At 39.9% G+C, this 25184-nt stretch overlaps 1 protein-coding gene across 1 annotated transcript; it reads left to right on the top strand.

Annotated features, from left to right (window-relative positions):
* Positions 1 to 12645: 12645 nt before the first annotated feature.
* LOC133215398 (heat shock factor protein 5-like) lies at positions 12646 to 23557 on the top strand. Its single transcript, XM_061359416.1, is given in 8 exon segments — positions 12646 to 13213; positions 14239 to 14607; positions 15130 to 15224; positions 16473 to 16832; positions 16921 to 17062; positions 17727 to 17768; positions 17771 to 17796; positions 23546 to 23557. Coding segments are annotated over 8 exon segments (1554 nt in total). The 5' UTR covers positions 12646 to 12705.
* Positions 23558 to 25184: the final 1627 nt, after the last annotated feature.

Below are 25184 nucleotides of genomic sequence, written 5' to 3'. Positions count from 1 at the left end.
ATAGCTTTATTTAGATATTTGTTATTTATAGCTTTAGTCATAAATTTGCATCTTATTTATAGCTTTATTTATAAATTTGTATCTTATTTATTGCTTTATTCATAAGCCTGTATCTTTATAGCTTTTTTCATGAATGTATGTTATTTATAGCTTTATAAATTTGTTCTTTCGAGCTTTAGTCATCATTTGTGTCTTATTTATAGCTTTATTCATAAATTTGTATGCTATTTATCGCTTGATTTCTAAAATTTTATGGTATTTATAGCGTTATTAATAAATATATGTGTTATTTATTGCTTAGTAGTATTTTATATGTTATTTATAACTTTATTAATTTATATGTTATTTATAGCTTTATTCATAATTTTGTATGTTATTTATAGCTTTATTCATGAAATGGTATATTTGATATTGTTTTATTCATAATTTTGTATCTTATAGCAATATTCATCAATTTATGTGTTATTTATAGCTTTATTAGAAATTTACATGGTGTTTATAGCATTGTTAATCACTTTATGTGTTATTTGTAGGTTTATGAATAGATTCCTGTTATTTATAGATTTATTCGTAATTTCGTATGTTATTTATAGCTTTCTTAATAACTTTGTATGTTATTTATAGCTTTATTCATAAATTTGTATGTTGTCATTAGCTTTATTTATAAATTTGTATGTTCTTTACAGCTGCGTTAATACATTTATATATTTTTGGCTGTATTAATAAATTTTATTATTTATAGCTTAACATTATGTTATTTATAGCTTTAGTCATAAATTTGTACGTTATATATAGCTTAATAAATGTGTAGGTTTGTTATAGCTGTATTAACACATTTATATTTTAGTTATAGCTTTATTCATAAATTTGTATTATTTACAGCTTTATTCATAAATTAACATGTTATTTATAGCTTTAGTCATAAATTGGTATGCTATTTTTTAGCTTTATGTATAAATTTATATGTTACTTATAGCTTTCTTCATAAATTTATATCTTGTAGCTTTCTTCATAAATTTATGTCTTACTTATAGCTCTATTAATAAATTTGTATGTTTGTTATAGCTGTATTGATATATTTATATTTTATTTATAGCTATATTAATAAGTTTGTATTATTTATAGCTTTATTCATAAATTATTGTGTTATTTATAGCTTTCTTCATAAATTTGTATGTTATTCATCGGTCTATTAATAAATGTTATGTATAGCTTTATTCATAAATCTATATGTCATATTTATAGCTTTATTTATAAATTTATGTTATTCATAGCTTTGTTCAAAAATTTGTATGTGTTATTTGTATCTTTACTCATAAATTCACATGTTCTTTTGTAGCTTTCTTCATAAATTTGTATGTGTCATTTATAGGTTTATTAATAAATTTATGTCATTTTACAGCTGCATACATTTATGATCTTTATGTTTTTATAAATGTGTATGTTATCTATAGCTTTCTTCATAAATTTGTATGTGTTATTATAGCTTTATTAATAAATTTATATGTTACTCGTATCTTCATAATTTTTTATGGTGTTTATATCTTAATAAATTTAGATGTTATTTATACCTTCATAAATTTGTGTGTCATTTTTACCTTTCTTCATAAATTTATATGTTATTTATAGCTTTATTAATAAATGTATTGGTATTTATAACTTCATATGTGTTTATAGCAATAATAAATCTGATGGTTTAAATAGCCGTGTTTGTGTCTTGATGTTAAGAATAGCGCTGACATCTGTGTATCAGAAATCGTTAATCTGGTCTGTGTTCTCAGCACTGCCATCCCCTCTGTACTTTGGAATCCACATTGTGGGAACTATTGATAATTGTATCTCTTGCCTTTTCTCCTTGGATGACCAACCTATGGGGGAGACGTCCCCCCACATCTTCTACCTCCGCACCAGGCTATTTACGGTGGCTTTTGGGAATTTCAGAGTTGTTAAATGTCCTTTGAATACCCATGAAACCAACCTGCTCCTTTGCTGGGAACCAGCGTGTTGCTGCGTATGGTTCAGGTCTTGCTTAAGGGTAAACAATGATGTGAGCATACCCCCCAGACATCTTCCCCAAGGCTGTACAGTTATGAGTGGCAGGCCGTGCGGGATAGTATGGCCAAGTACCTAGGCCAGTGGCCCCTGCCATGCTGTGGAGCTTCACCCCTGAACAAGTGCCAAATCCAGGAAAACTACTCCATTAGCTGGGAAAAGCATCGTCCTGGCAATACCAGAGAGGCAAAATCACCACAACGTGCTGGGGCCTGTCCCATGCCCACCGAGCCCTGCTCAGCACTATCCAGTACCCTCAAGGAGAACAAGACCCCAGCAATGTGCACTGTGGCTACTGCAGCCTCAGCAGCAGGCACTCTAGCCATTCCAGCCGTGGTCACAGGTACTGCTGCCACTCCAACCCTGATAGCAGACACTTGTGGCCACTCCAGCCCGGTAGCAGGCACCTGGGCTGAAGCAAAGAACCAGTCTGTGCTGTTATCAGTTGCCCCTCTAGAGAGAAGAACTGGACACTGAAGTCAGCTCGTGCAGTGACAGAGGACGGCACAGGGCCAGCGCTAGAAAGAGAGGAAGGGGCAGAAGCAGAGCGAAGCTCTCGCTCCCTGGCCCTAAGTGAGCTGTGGGATATACAGAAGGATTTTGGCTGTGGTGCAGGTGAGGACGTTATCACCTGGCTGCTCCGATGCTGAGGTAATTGAGCCGGCAGCCTGGAATCAGAGGGCAGGGAAGCCAAGTAGCTGGGGTCACTTTGTAGGTAAGCAGGTGTTGACAAGGCAATTGGAAAAGGGACCCAAACCCTCAGGCTCTTGAGCCCCATTGGAAATCATTCTTCTGGCGGGTCATGTGATAGAGAAAGCTGACAACCAGACTGTAATTTGGGATGTGCTTTCTCCAGACCCCACAACACCCGAGAAAGCTCGTGTTTCTTACTGGTTGGTGGAGACATTGCTGTTCCCTTGCTGATCACGTCTGTGGGGATCTGGTGGCATCCTTCTTGCCGTTTTATTCCCAAAACCTGAATCTCCTGCTCAGGTCTCTTGACCTTGCTCCGTTCTATGGCAAAACTGGCCTGAGTGGTGTCCTATGTGGCTTTACAGAGGTGGACTCGTAGTTGTGTAAGTAAGTGGGAATATCCAAGTTGGTGGCACTGTTTTGGAGGGCACTGTGTGTAGGACATGCCCAGCTATTTGGGTTTGAACTAACACGGGACAGAGTGTTGAGCCAGCGGGCTTGGTGCTGATAGTGCACAGCGGAGGGAAGGCAGGAATCTTGCTTGTTTTCCACGCGGACTGAAATAAAAGGAAGCCCTTGATGTGATTGAGCCATCCCTTTATTACGGAAGTGCGGGATGAAGGATGCTGCGAGCGTGGTGCGGAGCGGAGTGGCTGCTGCGGGGCCCAGCGGTTTGTCTCCCAGCGAGACTGACTCTGCAGGTTCCCCAAGGGCTTAGGAGCAGGGTCTGGACATTCGCACATAGGCTGCTGATGACTCGGTCACCAGAGAGTGGTGTCCAGTGAGGCTTTACACAGATGGAGTTTTACACAGATGGAGTTTCAGGTGTGTAAGTAAGTGAGGGTGTCCATGTTGGAGGCACTATTCTGGAGGGAACGTTGGGTAGGAGGTGCCCAGCTCCTGGTTTCCGTCTTAGCACATTAGTCTTAGGAACAGGGTCTGGACATTCACACTTAGGGAGCTGGTGTCTTGATCATTGTAGAGTGGTGTCTGGTGAGGCTCTTACAGCCTTCAATTCAAAAGTTTGCTTTTCAGCTGTTCCTTTTTCTTACACAGACACCAAGCTGGATGGCTCCCCTTTAGGCAGGAGTGAGGCCAACAGCAGGTAGCCATTAAGGTGGATGTGAATCGTGATGGGCAACATGCAAATAATCCTGATCTTGAAGAGATGGGGAGGAACAGCAGACGTGTCTTCTGAGACTCCTATGTATTATAAAGTATGTTGTAATGCCTGGACAGTGCCTGCAGCTTAAGTCCTGTATTTTTCTAGGCTGACAATTACTGATGGTCTCTGCTTCACTCGCAGGCTCTTTATATGCTAGTTATTCTTCAGGAGGTTGTTCTGAGAGAAGCTGCTTAACATAGGAAGATGCTGCTGCTGACCTTGTGTTAGAGGTCTGAAAAGAAGCAGCTGAATTGCTTCAATTTCTGTTTTTAAAGGAATGACTTACGGATGATGGGATCGATGAAGACAGTGGAGAAGATGCAGGCGAAGATGCCAATACAATGCAGGGACCTGGATTCGTGGCTTCTGCTTGGTCCTTTATCACAACCTTCTTCACGTCACTCGTCCCTGAAGGGCCTCCACAGGCTGGCAGTTAAAGAGGAAAAGGAACTGAGCGGCTTCAGTAGCCACACATAGAAGTGGAGCAGATTCTAGTGAGCGTTTTAAATACAGTGCAATTCCTGAACATTTGTTATGTTACCTTTCTGATCATGGTGTACCAGAATGTGTGTGTGTTTTGTTTCCTGTTGGCTTTCTGATGCATTGAATATTTTAAGCACAAGAGGACTACTGAATGCTTTCTTTTAAGATTCTTTTTCTGAGGAATAAAATGTAAAGCTATTGGTCTTCCACGGTTTATTTTAATTTGAAATGCGTATTATACTGAGGCAAAAAGCTTGTACTTAATCTGCACCATTACATCTTTAAAGAGCTGTTAAAAACATGAATGTCGATGGAACTTGAAGTACTCTCCATCTGCATAATGTATCTCGTGATCTTGGGTTAGTTTTGTGCAGGGTGTGACTTCTCAACTGAGATTTGGAGTGGATACCGTTCCTGAAAGAAGGCTGTAAACACAAGGATTACTTGCTGATGGCATGTTGCCTTCATGCCACAAAATACTAAGCCTCTTGTCCTACATTTAGAAAGCTAAAAGCTTTTCCTTGAGACTCTTCTGAAGTTCATTCCAGTTGGGGATGTTTGACAGTTCTTCAAAGACAACTGACAGTGAGGGGATAAACCTTACATTTTTGATACATACAGTACTTTTTAAGGAAAATACAGCTGTACTGGGGAAAAAACATGAACATTAGGGTTTTTTAATAAAAACTGACGGTAACTCTTTTGGATGTTTATATGCATATTTGAATGCAAACAACTAAGCAGTGCATCATTGAGGATGAGCATGTGTTTGATTTGAGAGTGGAATAAAGATATCACGGTGGCATTACTAATGGTGACTGAAGTGGTGTGTTTGTAGCAGCGCATCCGCAGTTACAGGTATGATCTCAAGAGCAGGCTATCTCTATTCTTAAACTTAGCCTAATTAAAACTGAGGAAAGAGAAATTGTACGTGAGATAACAGCACGGTGGAACCGTCAGGTTTTTGGATGCTTTCTTTAGCTTTTGACCATGGTCAAGAAGTTAGAGTTGGTTTTGTTCCTTTGTTACCATGTGCTGTCTAACTTTAAAATGGCTGCAAAGACTCTGTTACACTCTAAAGCTCTTAAAGAAGTCTGAACAAGTGAGAAGTGGGGGTTCATTTTTTGCTTGCTCCTGTCCAGCTGCTGCAGTTTTCTTTGGTTTTATCCTCTGAAACACCCGTCAGGATTTCTAGGCCTTACTAAAAGTTGACTCATTTGGAGAAATTTGAACAGTGGTTTGAATTTAAACAGCTTAAATAGCATGCTTTTTGAGTTACAAAATATCTTGTACTTCCAAATCAGTCATAGGAGGAGAAATACAAGTCTCTTGCAAGCATAAATTATTTGCTGTGTAGACAGCAATGAGGAATCACGTTTAATTGTGGTGTTTTGCTGCCACGGTGCTGTGGAGAGCTGCTCCCAGTTTAGGTTCTTTACTACATAGATATAAAATGCGTAGACCTTGTCCAAGACAATTTACCCTTTTAATTTGCTGGATGGATCTAACTTGATTAATCTTTAAGAACTGTTAAGGAAATTTCCCTTTTTAAAGGAATGGCACAGAGGGACAGTCTTGTGTAGGAAACAACTGGTGGCAGCTCTCTGCTGTTAGCAGACTAGATAAAGGAAGTTGCTGTTATGCTATTATGAAGACAGGCTGAGAAAGCTGGGGCTGTTCAGCCTGGAGAAGAGAAGGCTGCGTGGAGACCGCATAGCAGCCTTCCAGTATCTGAAGGGGGGCTATAGGGGTGCTGGAGAGGGACTCTTCATTAGGAACTGCAGTGATAGGACAAGGGGTAACGGGTTAAAATTTAAAGAGGGGAAGTTCAGATTGGATGTAAGGAGGAAGTTCTTTACTGTAAGGGGGGGGAGGCACTGGAATGGGTTGCCCAAGGGAGCTGTGAATGCTCCATCCCTGGCGGTGTTTAAGGCCAGGCTGGACAGAGCATTGGGTGACATAGTTTAGTGTGAGGTGTCCCTGCCCATGGCAGGGGGGTTGGCACTTGATGGTCCTAAGGTCCTTTCCAACGCTAACTATCCTATGATTCTATGTTTCTATTAGACCTGATTTGGTTAAAAAGCACGGGATTATCATTGCTTGTTCTTATGCAGGTGAAGAGGAATTTGTTTATAGGTTATACAAGGTCAAAATAGTGAAATGGGAAATCCTGGCACTCGGTTGATATTGAGGGAGATATTCTGAGATCTTGAACCAGTTGTGCACCAGAGCTGGAGCAAGCATCAAAGAGGCCAGACTTCCAGGAGAATGTTTAAAGGACATGGAACCTCCCAGCTTCCAGAACCATACCAAGATCTGAGCAAGGAAAAGAAAAAAGGTGGAAAACGAGTGAGAAAGAAGAATGAGATACAGAGCATTACCAAAAAGCAGTGAAGGAGTTGGAGGCAGGGGAAAGCCAAAGGGAGGATCAAAGATAAGAGAAGATGTGATCATCAATAAATATGAAGCAAGCATCGAGGAGCTGATTGAGGTACAAGAGGTTCAATTTCCTTTTCAGAAAAGGAAAGAGCTTGATGAGAATTAATCCGATCAGGTGTTTGTTTTACGGGTTTGTGAGCAATTTGGGTATAGAGTTGAACAGTGTGAAATACGTAACAGATGGTGATGGAAGAGAAATGAAAACCCTAGGAAAACAGTTGCTTTTTCTTAGGGTATCCATGTCATAACTGATCTGTAGCATAAGCCAGAACACAGTTATGTAGTCCATGGCTGTAGGCAAAGCTAGAGGCTGAATTATAGCAAATCTATGGCATGAAATGGAACAAAAGGTTTGAGGATTAAGGCAGGCTAGGCTGTGCCCCCACTCTTAATGGTTCTGTAACATATCTGTGCATCACCCACTTTTACAACTCTGAGTACAGCAAAAGTGAGTGAAATTCATTCTTTTCTTTACCTTCCAGGAAGACATGAAATGGCAGGTACACAGACTTCCTCTAAATGGGGGGTAGCCTTTTCCTCCTGTTACCTTGTGAGCTTGCAAGCCCTTCCTCGTGCTGCTGCTTGCTTTGGAGACTTTGCCGGGCAGCAGCGGCTTTCCAGTTGCTCCCTGTAATGATGAGAGAAGTTATGGCATGGTACTTCAGGAAAAGGCTGTTTCTGTCTCAGACATACTCTGCGACTTCTTACTATTGCTGCCACAGAAAATATCATTGTGTGCAAGGTTTGTACCAGTAGCAAGCGATGCAAAATCACATTGTTCTGTCATATGGTGACAGACTAATGGTGTTTCTGATGCTTGTTTTCTGTACAAGCCAGATGTTTTCTAGTGCCAGCCTGTTCTTAGCTGGAAGCAGGTTTTTTTGCAAGGCAGCAGTTCAGGGGTGACTCCTGTGATGCTTAGCAGCTCAAGACTTACTAAGAGGACAATCTACAGCTGGAGAGAAGGGAAACACATACTGGACCTGAAAGAACTGGCCAGCAAAAGACGAGGGCTGGCTAAGCTTCTTTTGGAATTCAGCGAAGGCAAGCACAGTATCCAGTGGGAGAATGCCCAAACTACAGAAGCATCTCTGATATTGATGTGATTTCACTGCCTGAATTGTTGCTAGGGCTTGGGATGGTGAAGCCAAAGATGTGCTGTTGTTTTGTTGATATTTGCTTAAACTTCCCTTTAATGCTATGTATTAACACCTAGATTAAACCTCCCCTGGCACAACTTGAGGCCGTTTTCTTTTGTTCCATGACTGCGGAGCAGAGAACACTCCCCTCCTGGCTCCATCCTCTTGGCAGGCGAGAGTGATAAGGTCCTCCCCTGAGCTTTCTCTTCTCCAGACTAAACACCCCCAGGCGCTGTTAACTGGGTTTCCTCATCCTCGCCTAGCTTTAGTTGTTCAAGGAATGAACTGCAACGTGAGTGGTTGTTTCTGGAGCAGGGCACTGCAGTTGGAATCTCAAGGTGTATAAGTAGAAATGCAGTAGAAAAATGAAAGCCTGTTGGCTTTCATTCCACACACAACCCCCAACACCCCCTCCCCCCCAGCTTAGCAGAAATCCTGGGAAGTCGAATCAAGGTGTGAGAAGTTTATAAGATGGAAGTAAGCTGTGAGCATGTTAGTTTGTAAAATCGGGGGGGGGGGGGGGGAATGTTTGGGGGTTATTTATGTGTGTGTGCCCACGTTTTCTTCACCCCTTTAAACTGCTGACCTTAACTGCTGCCTGTGGACAGGCAAAGCCTGGTTCTTTGCGATAAGGTGAGCGTGTTTGGGTGGCTTTCTTGAAGGGCTTTGGTTAGTAACGATGCCCGAGTTTCAAGTGCAGTAACGCAGTAACCGCAGCACTGTGAAAACACGCTGCTGCAACAATACAATGCGCCTTGTGCCTTGCGCCTTGGCGGGGGCCCTGTGTGCGCTCGTGTTCCACACAGGTAAGGAAGGGGATGAGTAACACGGCGCCGGGGCGGAGCGGGCGGCGCTGCTCCAGAGCGCCGCTAGATGGCGCCATCACACAGCCCCTGCGCGGCGCTCGGCGGCGAGCGACAGACGGGGCTCGGGGCCGCGGCCGCGGGGCTCCGTAGTTCCCGGTGGTGGCGGTCGGGCACGGGCGGTGCTGGTTGGGCCGCGGGAGGCAGCCCCGGGTGCGCTGCTTGTGTGCTGCAGGACGAGGGAGGGCTCGTCCTCCTGCATCAGCGAGCGGTGGAACCGCGGAATGAATCCCAGACTGGTTTGTGTCGAAGGGACCTTAATGCTCATCCAGCTCCAACCCCGGCCACGGGCAGGGACAACTTCCACTAGGACAGCTTCCTCCAAGCCCCTGTGTCCAACCTGGCCTTGAACACTGCCAGGGATGGGGCAGCCACAGCTTCTCTGGGCGCCCTGTGCCAGCTCCTCAGCATCCTCACAGGGAAGAACTTCTGCCTAAGAGCTCATCTAAACCCTCCCTGTACTCTGCATAAGAGCAGGAGTAAATTTAGCACTTGTTATTGCTTCTTACTGTCCTTACTCAACATTCACTGTTACCTCCGGAGGCAGAGAAAGGGGTTACCTTGGCACAGAGCAAAAGGCATCCATGGTGGGATGCAGCAGCTTGGCACTACCTATCCTGCCCTGCTTGACCCTGCCTTTAGCAGCAGGGTTGGACTAGAGGATCTGCAGAGGCATCTTCCAACCACAACTATTCTGTGGTATTAACCATGACAGCATCACTGACCATGCCATATTTACAGCTTGTAACTGTACAGTTTACAACAGATCTGGCCAGAAACTTTAACAGTATCAACCAGCACAGCCTTGTAAAACAGGACGCAGTTCTCAGCCAGTGGAGATTTCCAAAGTCAACTTTAATTTTATAGCTGTAAAATGGGCATCATAAAACCTCACAGGGCCACTGCAAGGTGCAAAGGCACTACAGAGGATTACCAGCATGCAGGATTTCCAGTGGTCACAATCCCCTCAAACTGTGGAAAAACTTCACCAACTGGAAGGGGAAAAAAAAAAGGGGGGGGGGGGGAGGGAGAGGATAAAATGCATTGATAAAAACCAGAGATAAAATCCAGCAAAATATAAATAAAATAATAATAATAAAAAATGGAAAAAGGAATAAAGAAAAAACAACATGAAAAAAATCTTTGGGGGTAAGAAAAAGCAGAAAAAAACCCAAAACTTAACAATCCCAGAAACCCAACAGCAACCACACCACCACCTGAAAAAAAAAGCCCCCAAACAAACAAAAAGCACTAACCTGGGGAAACCCAGCAAAAAAAAAAGGAAGGGGGAAAACCCCAAGAACAAAAAAACAACCAAAAAACCCAACCCCGTGTGGGAGGAAAAGCGGGGGGAGGTGAAGTGTGGAGGGGGGGAAAAAAGGCAGAGGGAGAAACTGGAAAAAGAGAACCCCCTGCAACAACCGGTGGAGAGAAAAAAACGGTAGTGGGGGGGAGGGGAAAAAACTCGGGGGGGTTAAAAAATTTTGAACAGAAAAAGGTAAAAAAAAAAATCCAGGAAAAAAAAGGAACATGGAAAAAAGAAAAAACCCAACCAAACAAAAACTGCACCCAAAGCCCCACACCAACTTGGGGAGAAAAAAACAGCCAGAAAATAAAAGGGCGGGGGGGGGGGGGGGGGAGAGGGAAAACAACCCTCACTCAAACCCATCAATAAAAACAACCTCCCCCAACCCAAATGAAACCCCGGGGCCGGTGTTAGTGTAAGAGGAAAAAAAAGTGGGGGTGTGTCAAAAAAATCCCCATCCTTGTGAGGAAAACCCAACAAAACAATGGGGGAAAAAAGGGGCGGGGGGGAGGGATGGGGAAGAAAAGTGGTGAGGGAAAACTGGGGGGGGGAAACCCCACCAACCAGAAGGGAAAATGTGGGTGGGGAACCAAGTGGGGAGGGAATTGTGCATGTGGGAAACCTTGGGATAGAAACCTACCAGCCTGGGGGCAAACAGTGGGAGAGAGAAAGGGGGAGGGAGGAAAATGCCGGGGCGGGAGGGAATGGAGGATAAAAGGGTGGAACGAAAAACACTATGGAAAAAACTGCAGCAAAAGTAAGAAAACCATCGAAATAAACAAACACCAACAAATACTCCCCTCAAAAAAAAAAAAAAAATCTCCAAAAAAACAGGGGTAGGGGCGGGGGTGAAAGAAAAAAGTCCCCGAACAACTCCGGAGGAGAGAGAAAAAAAGAGGGAAACCTGTGGGGAAAAAATAATTAAAAAAAAATTTGGGGGAGGGGGGTGAAAACGGGAGCAGGAGGGGAACTGGAAGGGGGAAAACGTGGGGATAAAATAACCGTGGGGGTAAAAAGAGTGGAACAAAAACCGTGGGGAAAAAACCTAAGGAGAAAAAAAAAAAAAAAGTGATGCTCAGCAACTGCTTTCTGTCCTGGTGCTACGTGCTTGGGAACAGCAGCTGGATGTTGGCACTGTGGAGCCGTGCTCCAGCACACCAAAGTGATGCAGCAGAGGGTCAGTACGGCAGTGGTGTTCAAGGTGGCAAGGCAAGGGCAGATTGCCGTGTTGGGGGCACCTTTCTGGAGGTCCCCATGTGTAGGAATGAAGTTGATAATTCCATTACTCCTCATAAACCCCACTGGATTATTTTCGGTGGGCTTCAGCTACAGAATGAGCAGTGAGAAGAGTGGGAGCAGGGTGCTCACAAGTGGGCTTTGTTACCCTTAGCAGGCAGCAGAAGGTTCTCTGAAGCTGCTGATTGTTCTGGGAGAGTTGGGCTTGGAGAGGAAGGTGTGCAGGGAGCTGGGTTCATTTTGTTGTGTTTTCCTGAGATGAATACTATGAGTTGAATTTGTCTTTGCTTTGGTAAGATAGGAGTTCAGGGTCTTGTTGGAGTGCTGGGGTCTGCTGATGTACATGGGCTTCTCTTTGGCTGCTCCACTTGCTGTCTTGAGACTTCTGTGTGTTTATGAGGGAGAGTTTAGTGCCGCCTTCTTCCTTGAGGTCTAAGAACAACAGCCCGGCAGAGAAAGAAGTGCAAGGAATCTGCTTGCTGCCCTTAGAGTGCTATGAAGAAAGAATGTTGGCTCTTTTCTGAATGTTAAACCTCTGAAGAATCAGTTGGACCTGGCATGACGGGAATGGTATGGAATAAGGTGTGGATACTGTCCTGGTTCTGGCTGGGCCAGAATTGATTCTCTTCCCTGCGGCTGGCGCAGTGCTGTGTTCTGGCTTGGTTCTGGGAACACGCTGGTAGCACACGGCTGTTTTAGCTGTTACTCAGTAGCACTTCGGCTGAGCAAGGACTTTCCAGTCTCTCCTGCTCTGCCAGTGAGGAGGGGCAGGGGAATCCAGGAGGAAGCAGAGGCAGGACACCTGGTACATAAAGTGGGGGGAGTCAGCCGGAAGGCGCAGGTCCCCCCCTCGGGTCAGACTGGGTACCGCTGAGCGGGTGCTGAGCAGTTGCGTTGTGCATCACTGCTGGTTCACGTTTCCCTTTTCCCTGTCTAGTTCTAGAGGAGCAAAGTTTGTTGGAGAGCTGTGATGAGCTGTTGCTAGTGATGAGATTTGAGCTTTGGTCTTGTTGCTGCAGGTTTGTTTTTTAAGTTCTTGTCCTGATTTTGCTCTTGGGGCTGAGGGAGCGGGGAGCGGCCGAGGGGACCGGCGGGGCTGGGGGAGCGGGGAGCCGCTGCGGGCCCGGCGGGCTCTGGCGGTGCTGCGGGTGCGGCTGTGCCGAGGGCGAGGCGGGGCCGGGGCCGGCGGGCAGCGCTGGCTGAAGCCGGTCCCGTGCCGGGCGGCCGCGCGGGCCGGTGTCGCTCCCGCAGGGCGGGCCGACGGGGCCGGGCGTTGCCCGGCGGGCGGTGGAGCGAGAGCGGCCGGTGCGTCCGTTGTCGGGGAGCGCCATGGAGGGCCAGCGGCTGCCCGGCGCTGTGAACCCCAGCCACTTCCCGGCCAAGCTCTGGCAGCTGGTGAACAGCCCGCGCTGCGGCTCCGTGCGCTGGGATGCCCGTGGCGAGGGGCTGCTCATCGACCAGCGGCTCTTCGAGCGAGAGCTGCTGGGCGCGGAGGCGGCCGGCGACGGGGCGGCGCTGGCCGCCGAGTTCTTTAAGACCAGAAATTTCGGCAGCTTCATCCGGCAGCTGAACCTGTACGGGTTCCGCAAGCTGGGGCCGGGACCCGGGCTCGGGCACCTGCAGGACCCGGCGGGGGGCGATTGCGGCAGCGCCCCCGGGGCCCTGCTCCACTTCCACAGCCCCCATTTCCGCCGCGACCGCCCCGACCTCCTCGTGTGTCTCAAGCGGCGGACGAGCGCCAACAAGGCGAAGCTGGCGGCCGGGCTGGAGCTGCCCAGCCACCCGGCCCAGCTCTCCCAGTGCCTGCCCTCGACGCTCGGCGAGGCTGCCAGACCCGGTGAGCTGGGGTGGCCCCGGGCTGCGGGCCGAGAAGCACTGGGTGCTCTGGGGTTTGGCGATCGGCACCCCCGCACGGAGCAGGGTTGCCTGACCTTGCTGGCGGCCGCTCAGCTCCGCCGGTGCGGGAAAGCCGTTGTTGTTCGTGCAGGGAGATGCGCTGCCAGCAGGCACGGGGAGCGAGGTTCGCGGGTGGTTCCCTCTGCCCCTCGGCTGCAAGACAGCCTCTGTCGGGGGCTGCAGTAAGAGCACCCTCACCCTGTCTCTGTGGAGCTGGCACAGCCCTACCAGGTGACCGTTACTTCTCCTTGAAGGGTTGCTCCATAAGCTGTCGTTAAATCTGTGTGAAGCGATGGGTGACCGACCGTATGAGGGCAAGTACCATTCCATGAAACCATAACTGACCGAGAGAGGAAACCAGGGAAGACGAAAGGGAATATGTTGGAAGTAACAAAACGGCAAAGTCTGAGCTTTTAGGTTGAGCTACCTGGAAAAAAGCTGGCTTTGCTTTTGTTTTCCTTGACAAGCTGAGTGACTTGTGATCAAGTGCTCTCAGAGTCACGTTTAGGATTTGGACATTGCCCTTGCCTTGGCTGCCCGTGTGCTGTCAGCACTGGAGTTTGGTAGAGCCCTGCTTCACCATTCCCCCTTTATTTTACCTTACTGCCTGATGTTACGCACAGCATTTCCCAAATGGCTTGCGCCGGTTTAGTCAGCTCCTGCCCATTTTGATTTATAATAGCACATTTCTAAGTAGCCATCACTTGCTCCTGAGGGTTTCAGGAGACTGAGTGCTCCAGAGATGACTGTGTGTTGGCACAGCAGTGATGTTCCTGTGTGTTCAGGTGGCAGTGCTACAGCAGTTACTGTATGTTTAGGTGTAAGAATAGAGTCTGTTTCTGGATTAAGAATATTGGAGCAAAGGTGGTCTTCCCAGGGAACGTTGTGGAGCCTTGGCTCCTCATCCTGCCTTTCAGGGCTAGTGAAAACTCCTTCCCTTAGTCCTTGTTTCCCTTTGTTTTGCAGGACTGTTGACTTCAGGAGAGGCTCCACAACCTTGTCGTCCAGACAGCTGCTTTCCTTCCTGCACCAGAGCGGCCTCATGCCAGAACCACCCTGCTTTCCAGATAAGGACTTCCCAGCAGCCTCCGGCCCCTTGCAGACCATGGCAGGGTTCTGTTGGGTCGCTGCCAGGGCACTGGGCTTCCCCAGCTTTCCCAGGCCAGGGGGCTCCCTTTCCAGTCGTCCGCAAGTGCTGCACGGAGGTCACATACACTCTGCAGACGGTGTGCTCCCTTCTGCCGCTTCAGCGATGGGCTCCAGCTGGTGCTGCCCTTCCAGAACCCGGCAGCTGCGCGTCTCCAGGGCAGTGCTTGCAAGGCCTGGATCCAACACGTACGGCAAAAGTTCTCCACTTGCTGCTTGAGAAGTTCCTGCAAAGTGGTGCATGAAATGTTTTCCCCCAGTGCTCTGTCACTGCGTGTGTATCTGACGTGTGTGCTTGCAGTGAGATGTGTGTTCCCTGTCCGTTACTTGCTACCAGCCGGTGACAGAATGTGCTTTAGCTGCTCATTTCTTCTGGCTCTGATGAGATGAACTGTATCAGAGACAGAAGAGCTTAGAAATGCCTTCTCTGCAATCAGCAGGGAAGTACAAAAGTGTGTGGGTGAAGCAGGTGTGTGTGGAATCTTGATTCAGCTCTCAAGTCACACTTGTACCATTTAATTACTGTGAACTTTAGGAGAAATATGTTTTAAGGTGGAGAACACAGTCTTACAATCAGTGGGGAGGTCATAATCCATTTCAGGCAGTTAGCTTACTGAGTGGTTACTGCAGTGTTTAATGCAAGTAAGCAATAGAACTGTGCACCCTGGGCACCAGTTCTGGCAGTCTGATCCCTGTGTTTGAATTTTGCAGTCACCCTGCAGTGTTCACCCCCTGCCCAGGGAGCACCTCTGATTGTCAGCGCCAGTGCTGCGGCTGCGGCGTCCACCGACTGCGTCTTTGTGCAGGTGAGTGCAGGGCACAGAGAGCAGGGGGAAGGGAGGAGAGCTGGTGCACGGACCACAGGGTTCTGGGCTTACGGCAGGAAGGAGAGAAGTTTGGGACTGGATCTGTAAAAATGCCAGGGTTTCCTTTTGCATTCCAGCAGCATGGAGATACTTTTTTTCCTCAGAGGGGATAAGCGAGGCACGCTCTGCTGGTGTGTGTTGAAAAAGGGTTGACCTGTGCAAGCCTGATCATCCAGTTTCTTGTCCTGCAAATACCAATCTTTTGTCCTTTTTGCATGTTTGTCTGTTTTAATATGAGCCTACCTGAGCTGGGCAGGTTATGGCCAGGGTAACGTTGCTGTAAGGCTAGAAATAGCCAAGAGCCAGTCGTGCCACTGGTAGGCTGGTATTTATATTTCAAACAGTGTATCTTTGTCCTCTCACTTCCACTGTGAGCTGCTTTTCTCTCCAGCACGTGAGGATCAATGTGAGTGATGGGGAGTCACAATCACATCAGTTCTGATGTCAGAAGGCTTAGATGAGTGTCTGGGATAGCACCTGGTCCCAGAGGAGTCGTCAGGGGGTGGTGGTGTGGCTAGATTGAAAGGTAATAGCAATACACTGTTGAAAGGGGCTTCCTTTGAGAAGCAAGTCCACGGAGTCAGAAGAGATGGACTGGTTACTTAAGCAGTAAGTGGCCCGGCAACTTCCTGGTTAACCACTTCCTGGTTAGTGGTTGCTTGGATGATGCGGCCACAGGCAGGGAACTGGCAGTCAAAAGCTGCTGGTGCATCTGGGCAGAGGTTGGCGGAAGGTCCCCTGCGTGTGAGCATCCCAAAGGCAAGCAGGGGTGTAAACCAGTGGTGCCACGTCAGTGCCTGGCTGCCTCTGAGCAGGACAACAGGAGCAGTGTACAGAACAGGATCAAAAGGGCTTGAGATTTCCTAGCCTTAGCGTAGCCTCCATCACTTCTCCCGGAGCAGGGTGGCAGGGGCTGTGCAGGTGGTACAGAACACAGCGCTTTGCCTGTGGATCTCACTGAGCTCTGGCCAATAATCAGTTTCCCTTGCGTGTGCTCTGGGGCAGACACTTCCCCGAGGTCCTGCTGAGGGATGCAGCCAGCTACAGCATTGATCATCCTGCCCTGCTTATGTACTGATCATCAGTAAGCACTCGCACAGTCCTCAGGAGCGGTAAAATCCATCAGCCCTGACTGAAAATGGTGGTGATTTTTTGATCTAGAAATTCCCTGTATTTTGTTTCTCACAGAGTCCTGAATTGCAGCCACCTTCTGCAGCTGAATGCCTGCCCTCTTGTGGGGTACATCATGCATCCGAACATGAGGAGGTGCTGCCGGAATTAAGTTATGAAGATGTGTTTCAGTTTTTCAATGATATTTATGCATCAGACAGCGCTGATGTAGTGACACGGGAGGCTGCAGAAAGCTGGGATGGAGAGCTGCTTGAAAGCTACATCAATGCGGACAGAGAAAGCACTGCTGCTGCTGAAACAGCACAAGACTATGTGACCACCCAGGGAGCCCCTGAAGAACATGGAGAGCAGCTGGATCACAACCCAGCTCAAAGATCTGAAATGTTTGTTCTGGAAGGACTGTTCAGTGCAGAACAAGTAAGTGCTAAATAGAGGTAAAACTCCCCAGGAAACTATTGAGTGTTCTTTGGGTTTATTTCATTTTTTTTGCTGTGTTTATTTAAAGGAGAATGGGAGTGTTAAATGCGGATGGGTGACAGAAGAAAGAGAACTGACTTCAGGAGCCGAGGCAGAAATGAAAGCTGCAGAAGAGGCAGGGTCCCCTGGAAAGCATCTGTGCAGGAAGAGAAGACGCAGCGCAGAGCAGGGTAAGTCCCTGCTAAGAGATGCTACATGTTTTAGAGGTGGGCAAGACAGGTGCTCTGAAACTCTTCCAGCAAGGGGAGATCACAAGAGCTGAGTTATTGTCTGCAGTGTAAGTACCTCCCCGGGCCTTCAGGTCAACTATTGCACTCGTACGAGCTCTTGGCGTACTTGCCCACACGCTTCTATACGTAAGCTGGTGCTGAGGACTCCTAGGTGGACAAGGGAATAAATTCTATGCGTCAATAACAGCTGAAGCAGTGGGAGTTGTGTCAGAGCCCCGCATGTCACAGTACACAGCACTGAGATGCAGGCTGTGGGTATGTTTGCTGGAGGGTGACAGTGCCACAAAGGGAACACTGACTAATGAGGTGACTGTTGAAGTAAGAGGGGAAAACCCCACCACGCTGCCGAAGTGAGGGCACGAGTGCAACCTTTCTGTCTCAGATCACTAAAGAAATTTCACAGCAGCCTGCTGATAGGTGTGCTGCATCTGTGTGCACAGCACCTGTGTGCTGCAACAGAGGAGAAAAACAGCCTCAGATTTTCAAGTCGCAGGCCGCCTTTGGCCGGATTTGACTGTCCCTGATGGCAGCAGAGTTGCTGTGCGTGCTGCCAGGTGAGCCACAGGCAGGGCCTGATACTTCCTTGGTGTTGTTTGCTTCCTAGATCACCAGGAGCTGGAAGGCGGAGCCTGGAAGAGGGGCTGCTTCTGGAGGGAGACACCAGAGTGAGGAGCGTGGGAACAGGCGGAGCAGCTGGATCCCTCCTGCGAGTTATTTATAGCCTTATTGATATATTTATATCTTATTTATAGCTTTATTCCTAAATTTCTATCTTATTTATAGCCTTATTGATAAATTTATAGCTTATTTATAGGCTTATTTATATATTTATAGCTTATTTATAGCTTTATTCCTAAATTTTTATCTTATTTATAGCCTTATTTATAAATTTATAGCTTATTTATAGCTTTATTCCTAAATTTCTATCTTATTTATATCCTTATTTAGAAATTTATAGCTTATTTATAGCTTTATTCCTAAATTTCTATCTTATTTATAGCCTTATTTCTATATTTAGAGCTTAATTATAGCTTTATTGCTAAATTTCTGTCTTATTTCTAGCCTTATTTATATATTTATAGCTTATTTATAGCTTTATTCCTAAATTTCTATCTTATTTACAGCCTTATTTATAAATTTATAGCTTATTTATAGCTTTATTTAGAAATCTATACCTTATTTATAGGTTTATTCCTATATTTTTATCTTATTTATATCCTTATTTATAAATTTATAGCTTATTTATAGCTTTATTCCTAAATTTCTATCTTATTTATAGCCTTATTTCTATATTTAGAGCTTAATTATAGCTTTATTGCTAAATTTCTGTCTTATTTCTAGCCTTATTTATATATTTATAGCTTATTTATAGCTTTATTCCTAAATTTCTATCTTATTTACAGCCTTATTTATAAATTTATAGCTTATTTATAGCTTTATTTAGAAATCTATACCTTATTTATAGGTTTATTCCTAAATTTTTGTCTTATTTATAGACTTATTTATAAATTTATAGCTTATTTATAGCTTTATTCCTAAATTTGTATCTTATTTATAGCTGATTTATAGCTTTATTTCTAAATTTCTACCTGATTTATAGCCTTATTTATATATTTATAGCTTATTTATAGCTTTATTCCTAAATTTGTATCTTATTTATAGCCTTGTTTATAAATTTATAGCTGATTTATAGGTTTATTCCTATATTTTTATCTTATTTATAGCCTTATTTATAAATTTATAGCTTATTTATAGCTTTATTCCTAAATTTCTATCTTATTTATAGCCTTATTTATAAATTTATAGCTTATTTATAGCTTTATTCCTAAATTTGTATCTTATTTATAGCCTTATTTATATATTTATAGCTTCTTTACAGCTTTATTCTTAAATTTGTGTCTTATTTATAGCCTTATTTATATATTTATAGCTTATTTATAGCTTTATTCCTAAATTTCTATGTTATTTATAGCCTTAGTTATATATTTATAGCTTCTTTATAGCTTTATTCCCAAATTTCTACCTTATTTATAACCTTACAAATGTATATCTTATTTATAGCCTTAGTCATACATTCATATCTTATTTAGAGCTTTATTCCTAATTTGTATCTTATTTATAGCCTTATTTATAAATTTATACCTTATTTATAGCTTTATTCCTAAATTTCTATCTTACTTATAGCCTTATTTATATATTTATAGCTTATTTATAGCTTTATTCCTAAATTTGTATCTTATTTATAGCCTTAGGTATATATTTATAGCTTATTTATAGCTTTATTCCTAAATTTGTATCTTATTAATAGCCTTATTTATAAATTCATAGCTTAATTATAGCTTTATTCCTATATTTGTATCATATTTATAGCTTTATTTAGAAATCTATACCTTATTTATAGCTTTATTCGTAAATTTGTATCTTATTTATAGCCTTATTTATATATTTATAGCTTATCTATAGCTTTATTCCTAAATTTGTATCTTATTTATAGCCTTATTTATATATTTATAGCTTCTTTATAGCTTTATTCCTAAATTTCTACCTTATTTAGAACCTTACAAATGTATATCTTATTTATAGCCTTATTCATAAATTCATATCTTATTTATAGCTTTATTCCTAAATTTGTATCTTAATTATTGCTTTATTCATAACTTTGTATTTTATTTGTAGCTTTATTTAGAAATTTATGTGTTATTTATAGCTTTATTTAGAAATATCTATGCTATTTATAGGTTTATTGAGAAATTTATATGTTATTTATAGCTTTATTTCTAAATTTGTTATTTATAGCTTTATTTCTAAATGTGTGTCTTATTTATTGCGTTATTCATACGTCTGTATGTTATTTATAGCTTTATTTATCAATTTATGTGTTATAGCTTTAAAAATTTATGTTATTTCTAGCTTTAATCATAATTTGGTATCTTATTTAGATCCTTATAAATTTATAAGTTATTTATAACTTTAGTCATAATTTTTATCGGATTTAGAGCTTTATTCATTGATTTGTATGCTATTTATAGCTTTATTTCTAAATGTGTGTGTTATTAATAGCCTTATTTATAAATTTATATCTTATTTATGGCTTTTTTCCTAATTTTGTTTCTTATTTATAGCTTTATTTAGAAATTTATGTGGTATTTATAGCTTTATTTATGAATATCTATGCTATCTATAGCTTTATTTAGAAATTTATGTTATAGCTTTAATCATAAATTTGTATCTTATTTATAGCTTTATTTAGAAATTTGTCTTATTGCTTTATTCATGTCTGTAGCTAATATCTTTATTCATCAATGCATGTGTTTATAATATAGCTTTATAAAGTTATGTTATTTCTAGCTTTAGTCATAATTTGTATCTTCTTTAGAGCGTTATTCCTAACCATGAATCTTATTTTTAGCTTTATTTATAAATTTATGTGTTATTTAAGGCTTTATTGGTAAATATCTATGTGATTTATAGCTTTATTTAGAAATCTGTGTTATAGATTTTGTCCTAAATTTGTATGTTATTAATAGCTTTATTTATAAATTTGTATCTTATTTATTGCTTGGTTCATAAGTCTGTATCTTATTTATAGCTTTATTCATCAATGTATGTGTTATTTATAGCTTTATAAATTTATGTTATTTCTAGCTTTAGTCATAATTTTGTATCTTATAGCTTTATAAATTTATAAGCTATTTATAGCTTTAGTCATAACTTTGTATCTTATGTAGAGCTTTATTCATAAATTTATGTCTTATTTATAGCTTTCTATATAAACAGCTATATATATGTAGCTTTATTCCTAAATTTGTATCATATTTATAGCTTTATTTAGAAATCTATACCTTATTTATAGCTTTATTCCTAAATTTTTATCTTCTCCGTAAATTTATAGCTTATTTATAGCTTTATTCGTATATTTGTATCTTATTTATAGCCTTATTTATAAATTAATATCTTATTTATAGCTTTATTCCTAAATTTTTATCTTATTAATAGCCTTATTTTTATATTTATAGCATATTTATAGCTTTATTCCTAAATTTTTATCTTATTTATAGCCTTATTCATATATTTGTAGCTTATTTATATCTTTATTCCTAAATTTGTATCATATTTATAGCTTTATTTAGAAATCTATACCTTATTTATAGCTTTATTCCTAAATTTTTATCTTCTGCATAAATTTATAGCTTATTTATAGCTTTATTCCTAAATTTTTATCTTCTGCATAAATTTATAGCTTATTTATAGCTTTATTCCTAAATTTTTATCTTATTTATAGCCTTATTCATATATTTAGAGCTTATTTATATCTTTATTCCTAAATTTCTATCTTATTTATAGCCTTATTGATAAATTTATAGCTTATTTATAGCTTTATTCCTAAATTTCTATCTTATTTATAGCCTTATTTATAAATTCATATCTTATTTATAGCTTTTTCCTAATTTGTATCTTAATTATTGCTTTATTCGTAGCTTTGTATTTTATTTGTAGCTTTATTTATATATTTATGTGTTATTTAGAGCTTTATTTAGAACTGTCTATGCTAATTATAGCTTTACTTAGAAATTTATGTTATTTATAGCTTTATTTCTAAATTTGTTATTTATGGCTTTATTTCCAAATGTATGTCTTACTTATTGCGTTATTCATAAGTCTGTATGTTATTTATAGCTTTATTTATCAATTTATGTGTTATTTATAGCTTTAAAAATTTATGTTATTTCTAGCTTTAACCATAATTTTGTATCTTATTTAGAGCTTTATAAATTTATGTTATTTATTGCTTTAGTCACAATTTTTATCATATTTATAGCTTTATTCATAGATTTGTATGCTATTTATAGCTTTATTTCTAAATTTGTGTGTTATTTATAGCCTTATTTATAAATTTATATCTTATTTATAGCGGTATTTAGAAATGTATGTGTTATATATAGCTTTATTTATGAATATCTATGCTATTTATAGCTTTATTTAGAAATCTATGTTATAGATTTTGTCCTAAATTTGCATGTTATTAATAGCTTTATTTATAAATTTGTATCTTATTTATTGCTTGATTCATAAGTCTGTATCTTATTTATAGCTTTATTCATCAATATATGTGTTATTTATAGCTTTATAAATTTATGTTATTTCTAGCTTTAGTCATAATTTTGTATCTTATTTATAGCTTTATAAATTTATAAGCTATTTATAGCTTTAGTCATAATTTTGTATCTTATATAGAGCTTTATTCATAAATTTATGTGTTATTTATAGCTTTATATATAAACATCTATCTTACTTATAGCTTTATTTAGAAATTTATATGTTATAGCTTTTGTCATGAATTTGTATGTTAATAGATTTATTTATTTATAAATTTGTGTTATTTATAGCTTTATTTAGAAATCTATGTTATATATAGCTTTAGTCATAAATTTGTATCTTATTTATTGCTTTATTTATAAATTTGTATCTTATTTATTGCTTTATTCATAAGTCTGTATCTTATTTAGGGCTTTATTCATCAATGTATGTTTTATTTGTAGCTTTAAAAATTTATGTTGTTTCTAGTTTAGTCATAATTTTGTATCTTATTTAGAGCTTTATTCATAAATTTATATGCTATTTATAGCTTTATTTCTAAATTTGTGTTATTTACAGCCTTATTTATAAATTTATATGTTATTTATAGCTTTATTCCTAAATTTGTATCTTATTTATAGGTTTATTCCTAACTTTGTATGTTATTTATAGCTTTATTTAGAAATTTATGTGTTATTTATAGCTTTATTGATAAATATCTATGTTATTTGTAGCTTTATTTAGAAATCTATGTTATAGCTTTTGTCATAAATTTTATGTTATTAATAGCTTTATTAAAAATTTGTGTTATTTATAGCTTTATTTAGATATTTGTTATTTATAGCTTTAGTCATAAATTTGCATCTTATTTATAGCTTTATTTATAAATTTGTATCTTATTTATTGCTTTATTCATAAGCCTTGTATCTTTATAGCTTTTTTCATGAATGTATGTTATTTATAGCTTTATAAATTTGTTCTTTCTAGCTTTAGTCATCATTTGTGTCTTATTTATAGCTTTATTCATAAATTTGTATGCTATTTATTGCTTGATTTCTAAAATTTTATGGTATTTATAGCGTTATTAATAAATATATGTGTTATTTATTGCTTAGTAATATTTTATATGTTATTTATAGCTTTATTAATTTATATGTTATTTATAGCTTTATTCATAATTTTGTATGTTATTTATAGCTTTATTCATGAAATGGTATATTTTATATTGTTTTATTCATAATTTTGTATCTTATAGCAATATTCATCAATTGATGTGTTATTTATAGCTTTATTAGAAATTTACATGGTGTTTATAGCATTGTTAATAACTTTATGTGTTATTTGTAGGTTTATGAATAGATTTCTGTTATTTATAGATTTATTCGTAATTTCGTATGTTATTTATAGCTTTATTCATAATTTTGTATGTTATTTATAGCTTTATTCATAAATTTGTATGTTGTTATTAGCTTTATTTATAAATTTGTATGTTCTTTACAGCTGTGTTAATACATTTATATATTTTTGGCTGTATTAATAAATTTTATTATTTATAGCGTAACATGTTATTTATAGCTTTAGTCATAAATTTGTACGTTATATATAGCTTAATAAATGTATAGGTTTGTTATAGCTGTATTAACACATTTATATTTTAGTTATAGCTTTATTCATAAATTTGTATTATTTACAGCTTTATTCATAAATTATCATGTTATTTATAGCTTTAGTCATAAATTGGTATGCTATTTTTTAGCTTTATGTATAAATTTATGTTACTTATAGCTTTCTTCATAAATCTATATCTTGTAGCTTTCTTCATAAATTTATGTCTTACTTATAGCTGTATTAATAAATTTGTATGTTTGTTATAGCTGTATTGATATATTTATATTTTATTTATAGCTATATTAATAAGTTTGTATTATTTATAGCTTTATTCATAAATTATTGTGTTATTTATAGCTTTCTTCATAAATTTGTATGTTATTCATCGGTCTATTAATAAATGTTATGTATAGCTTTATTCATAAATCTGTATGTCTTATTTATAGCTTTATTTATAAATTTATGTTATTCATAGCTTTGTTCAAAAATTTGTATGTGTTATTTGTATCTTTACTCATAAATTCACATGTTCTTTTGTAGCTTTCTTCATAAATTTGTATGTGTCATTTATAGGTTTATTAATAAATTTATGTCATTTTACAGCTGCATACATTTATGATCTTTATGTTTTTATAAATGTGTATGTTATCTATAGCTTTCTTCATAAATTTGTATGTGTTATTATAGCTTTATTAATAAATTTATATGTTACTCATATCTTCATAAGTTTTTATGGTGTTTATATCTTAATAAATTTAGATGTTATTTATACCTTCATAAATTTGTATGTGTCATTTATACCTTTCTTCATAAATTTATATGTTATTTATAGCTTTATTAATAAATGTATTGGTATTTATAACTTCATATGTGTTTATAGCGATAATAAATCTGATGGATTAAATAGCCGTGTTTGTGTCTTGATGTTAAGAATAGCGCTGACATCTGTGTATCAGAAATTGTTAATCTGGTCTGTGTTCTCAGCACTGCCATCCCCTCTGTACTTTGGAATCCACATTGTGGGAACTATTAATAATTGTATCTCTTGCCTTTTCTCCTTGGATGACCAACCTATGGGGGAGACGTCCCCCCACATCTTCTACCTCCGCACCAGGCTATTTACGGTGGCTTTTGGGAATTTCAGAGTTGTTAAATGTCCTTTGAATACCCATGAAACCAACCTGCTCCTTTGCTGGGAACCAGCGTGTTGCTGCGTATGGTTCAGGTCTTGCTTAAGGGTAAACAACGATGTGAGCATACCCCCCAGACATCTTCCCCGAGGCTGTACAGTTATGAGTGGCAGGCCGTGTGGGATAGTATGGCCAAGTACCTAGGCCAGTGGCCCCTGCCATGCTGTGGAACTTCACCCCTGAACAAG

Source organism: Neopsephotus bourkii, unplaced genomic scaffold (genome assembly GCF_033783945.1).
Source record: "Neopsephotus bourkii isolate Nb327-2 ecotype Australia unplaced genomic scaffold, CSIRO-AGI_Nbou_v1 NB_973, whole genome shotgun sequence".
NCBI classification, from domain to species: domain Eukaryota; kingdom Metazoa; phylum Chordata; class Aves; order Psittaciformes; family Psittacidae; genus Neopsephotus; species Neopsephotus bourkii.
This window is presented reverse-complemented; position numbering and strand designations above follow the sequence as displayed.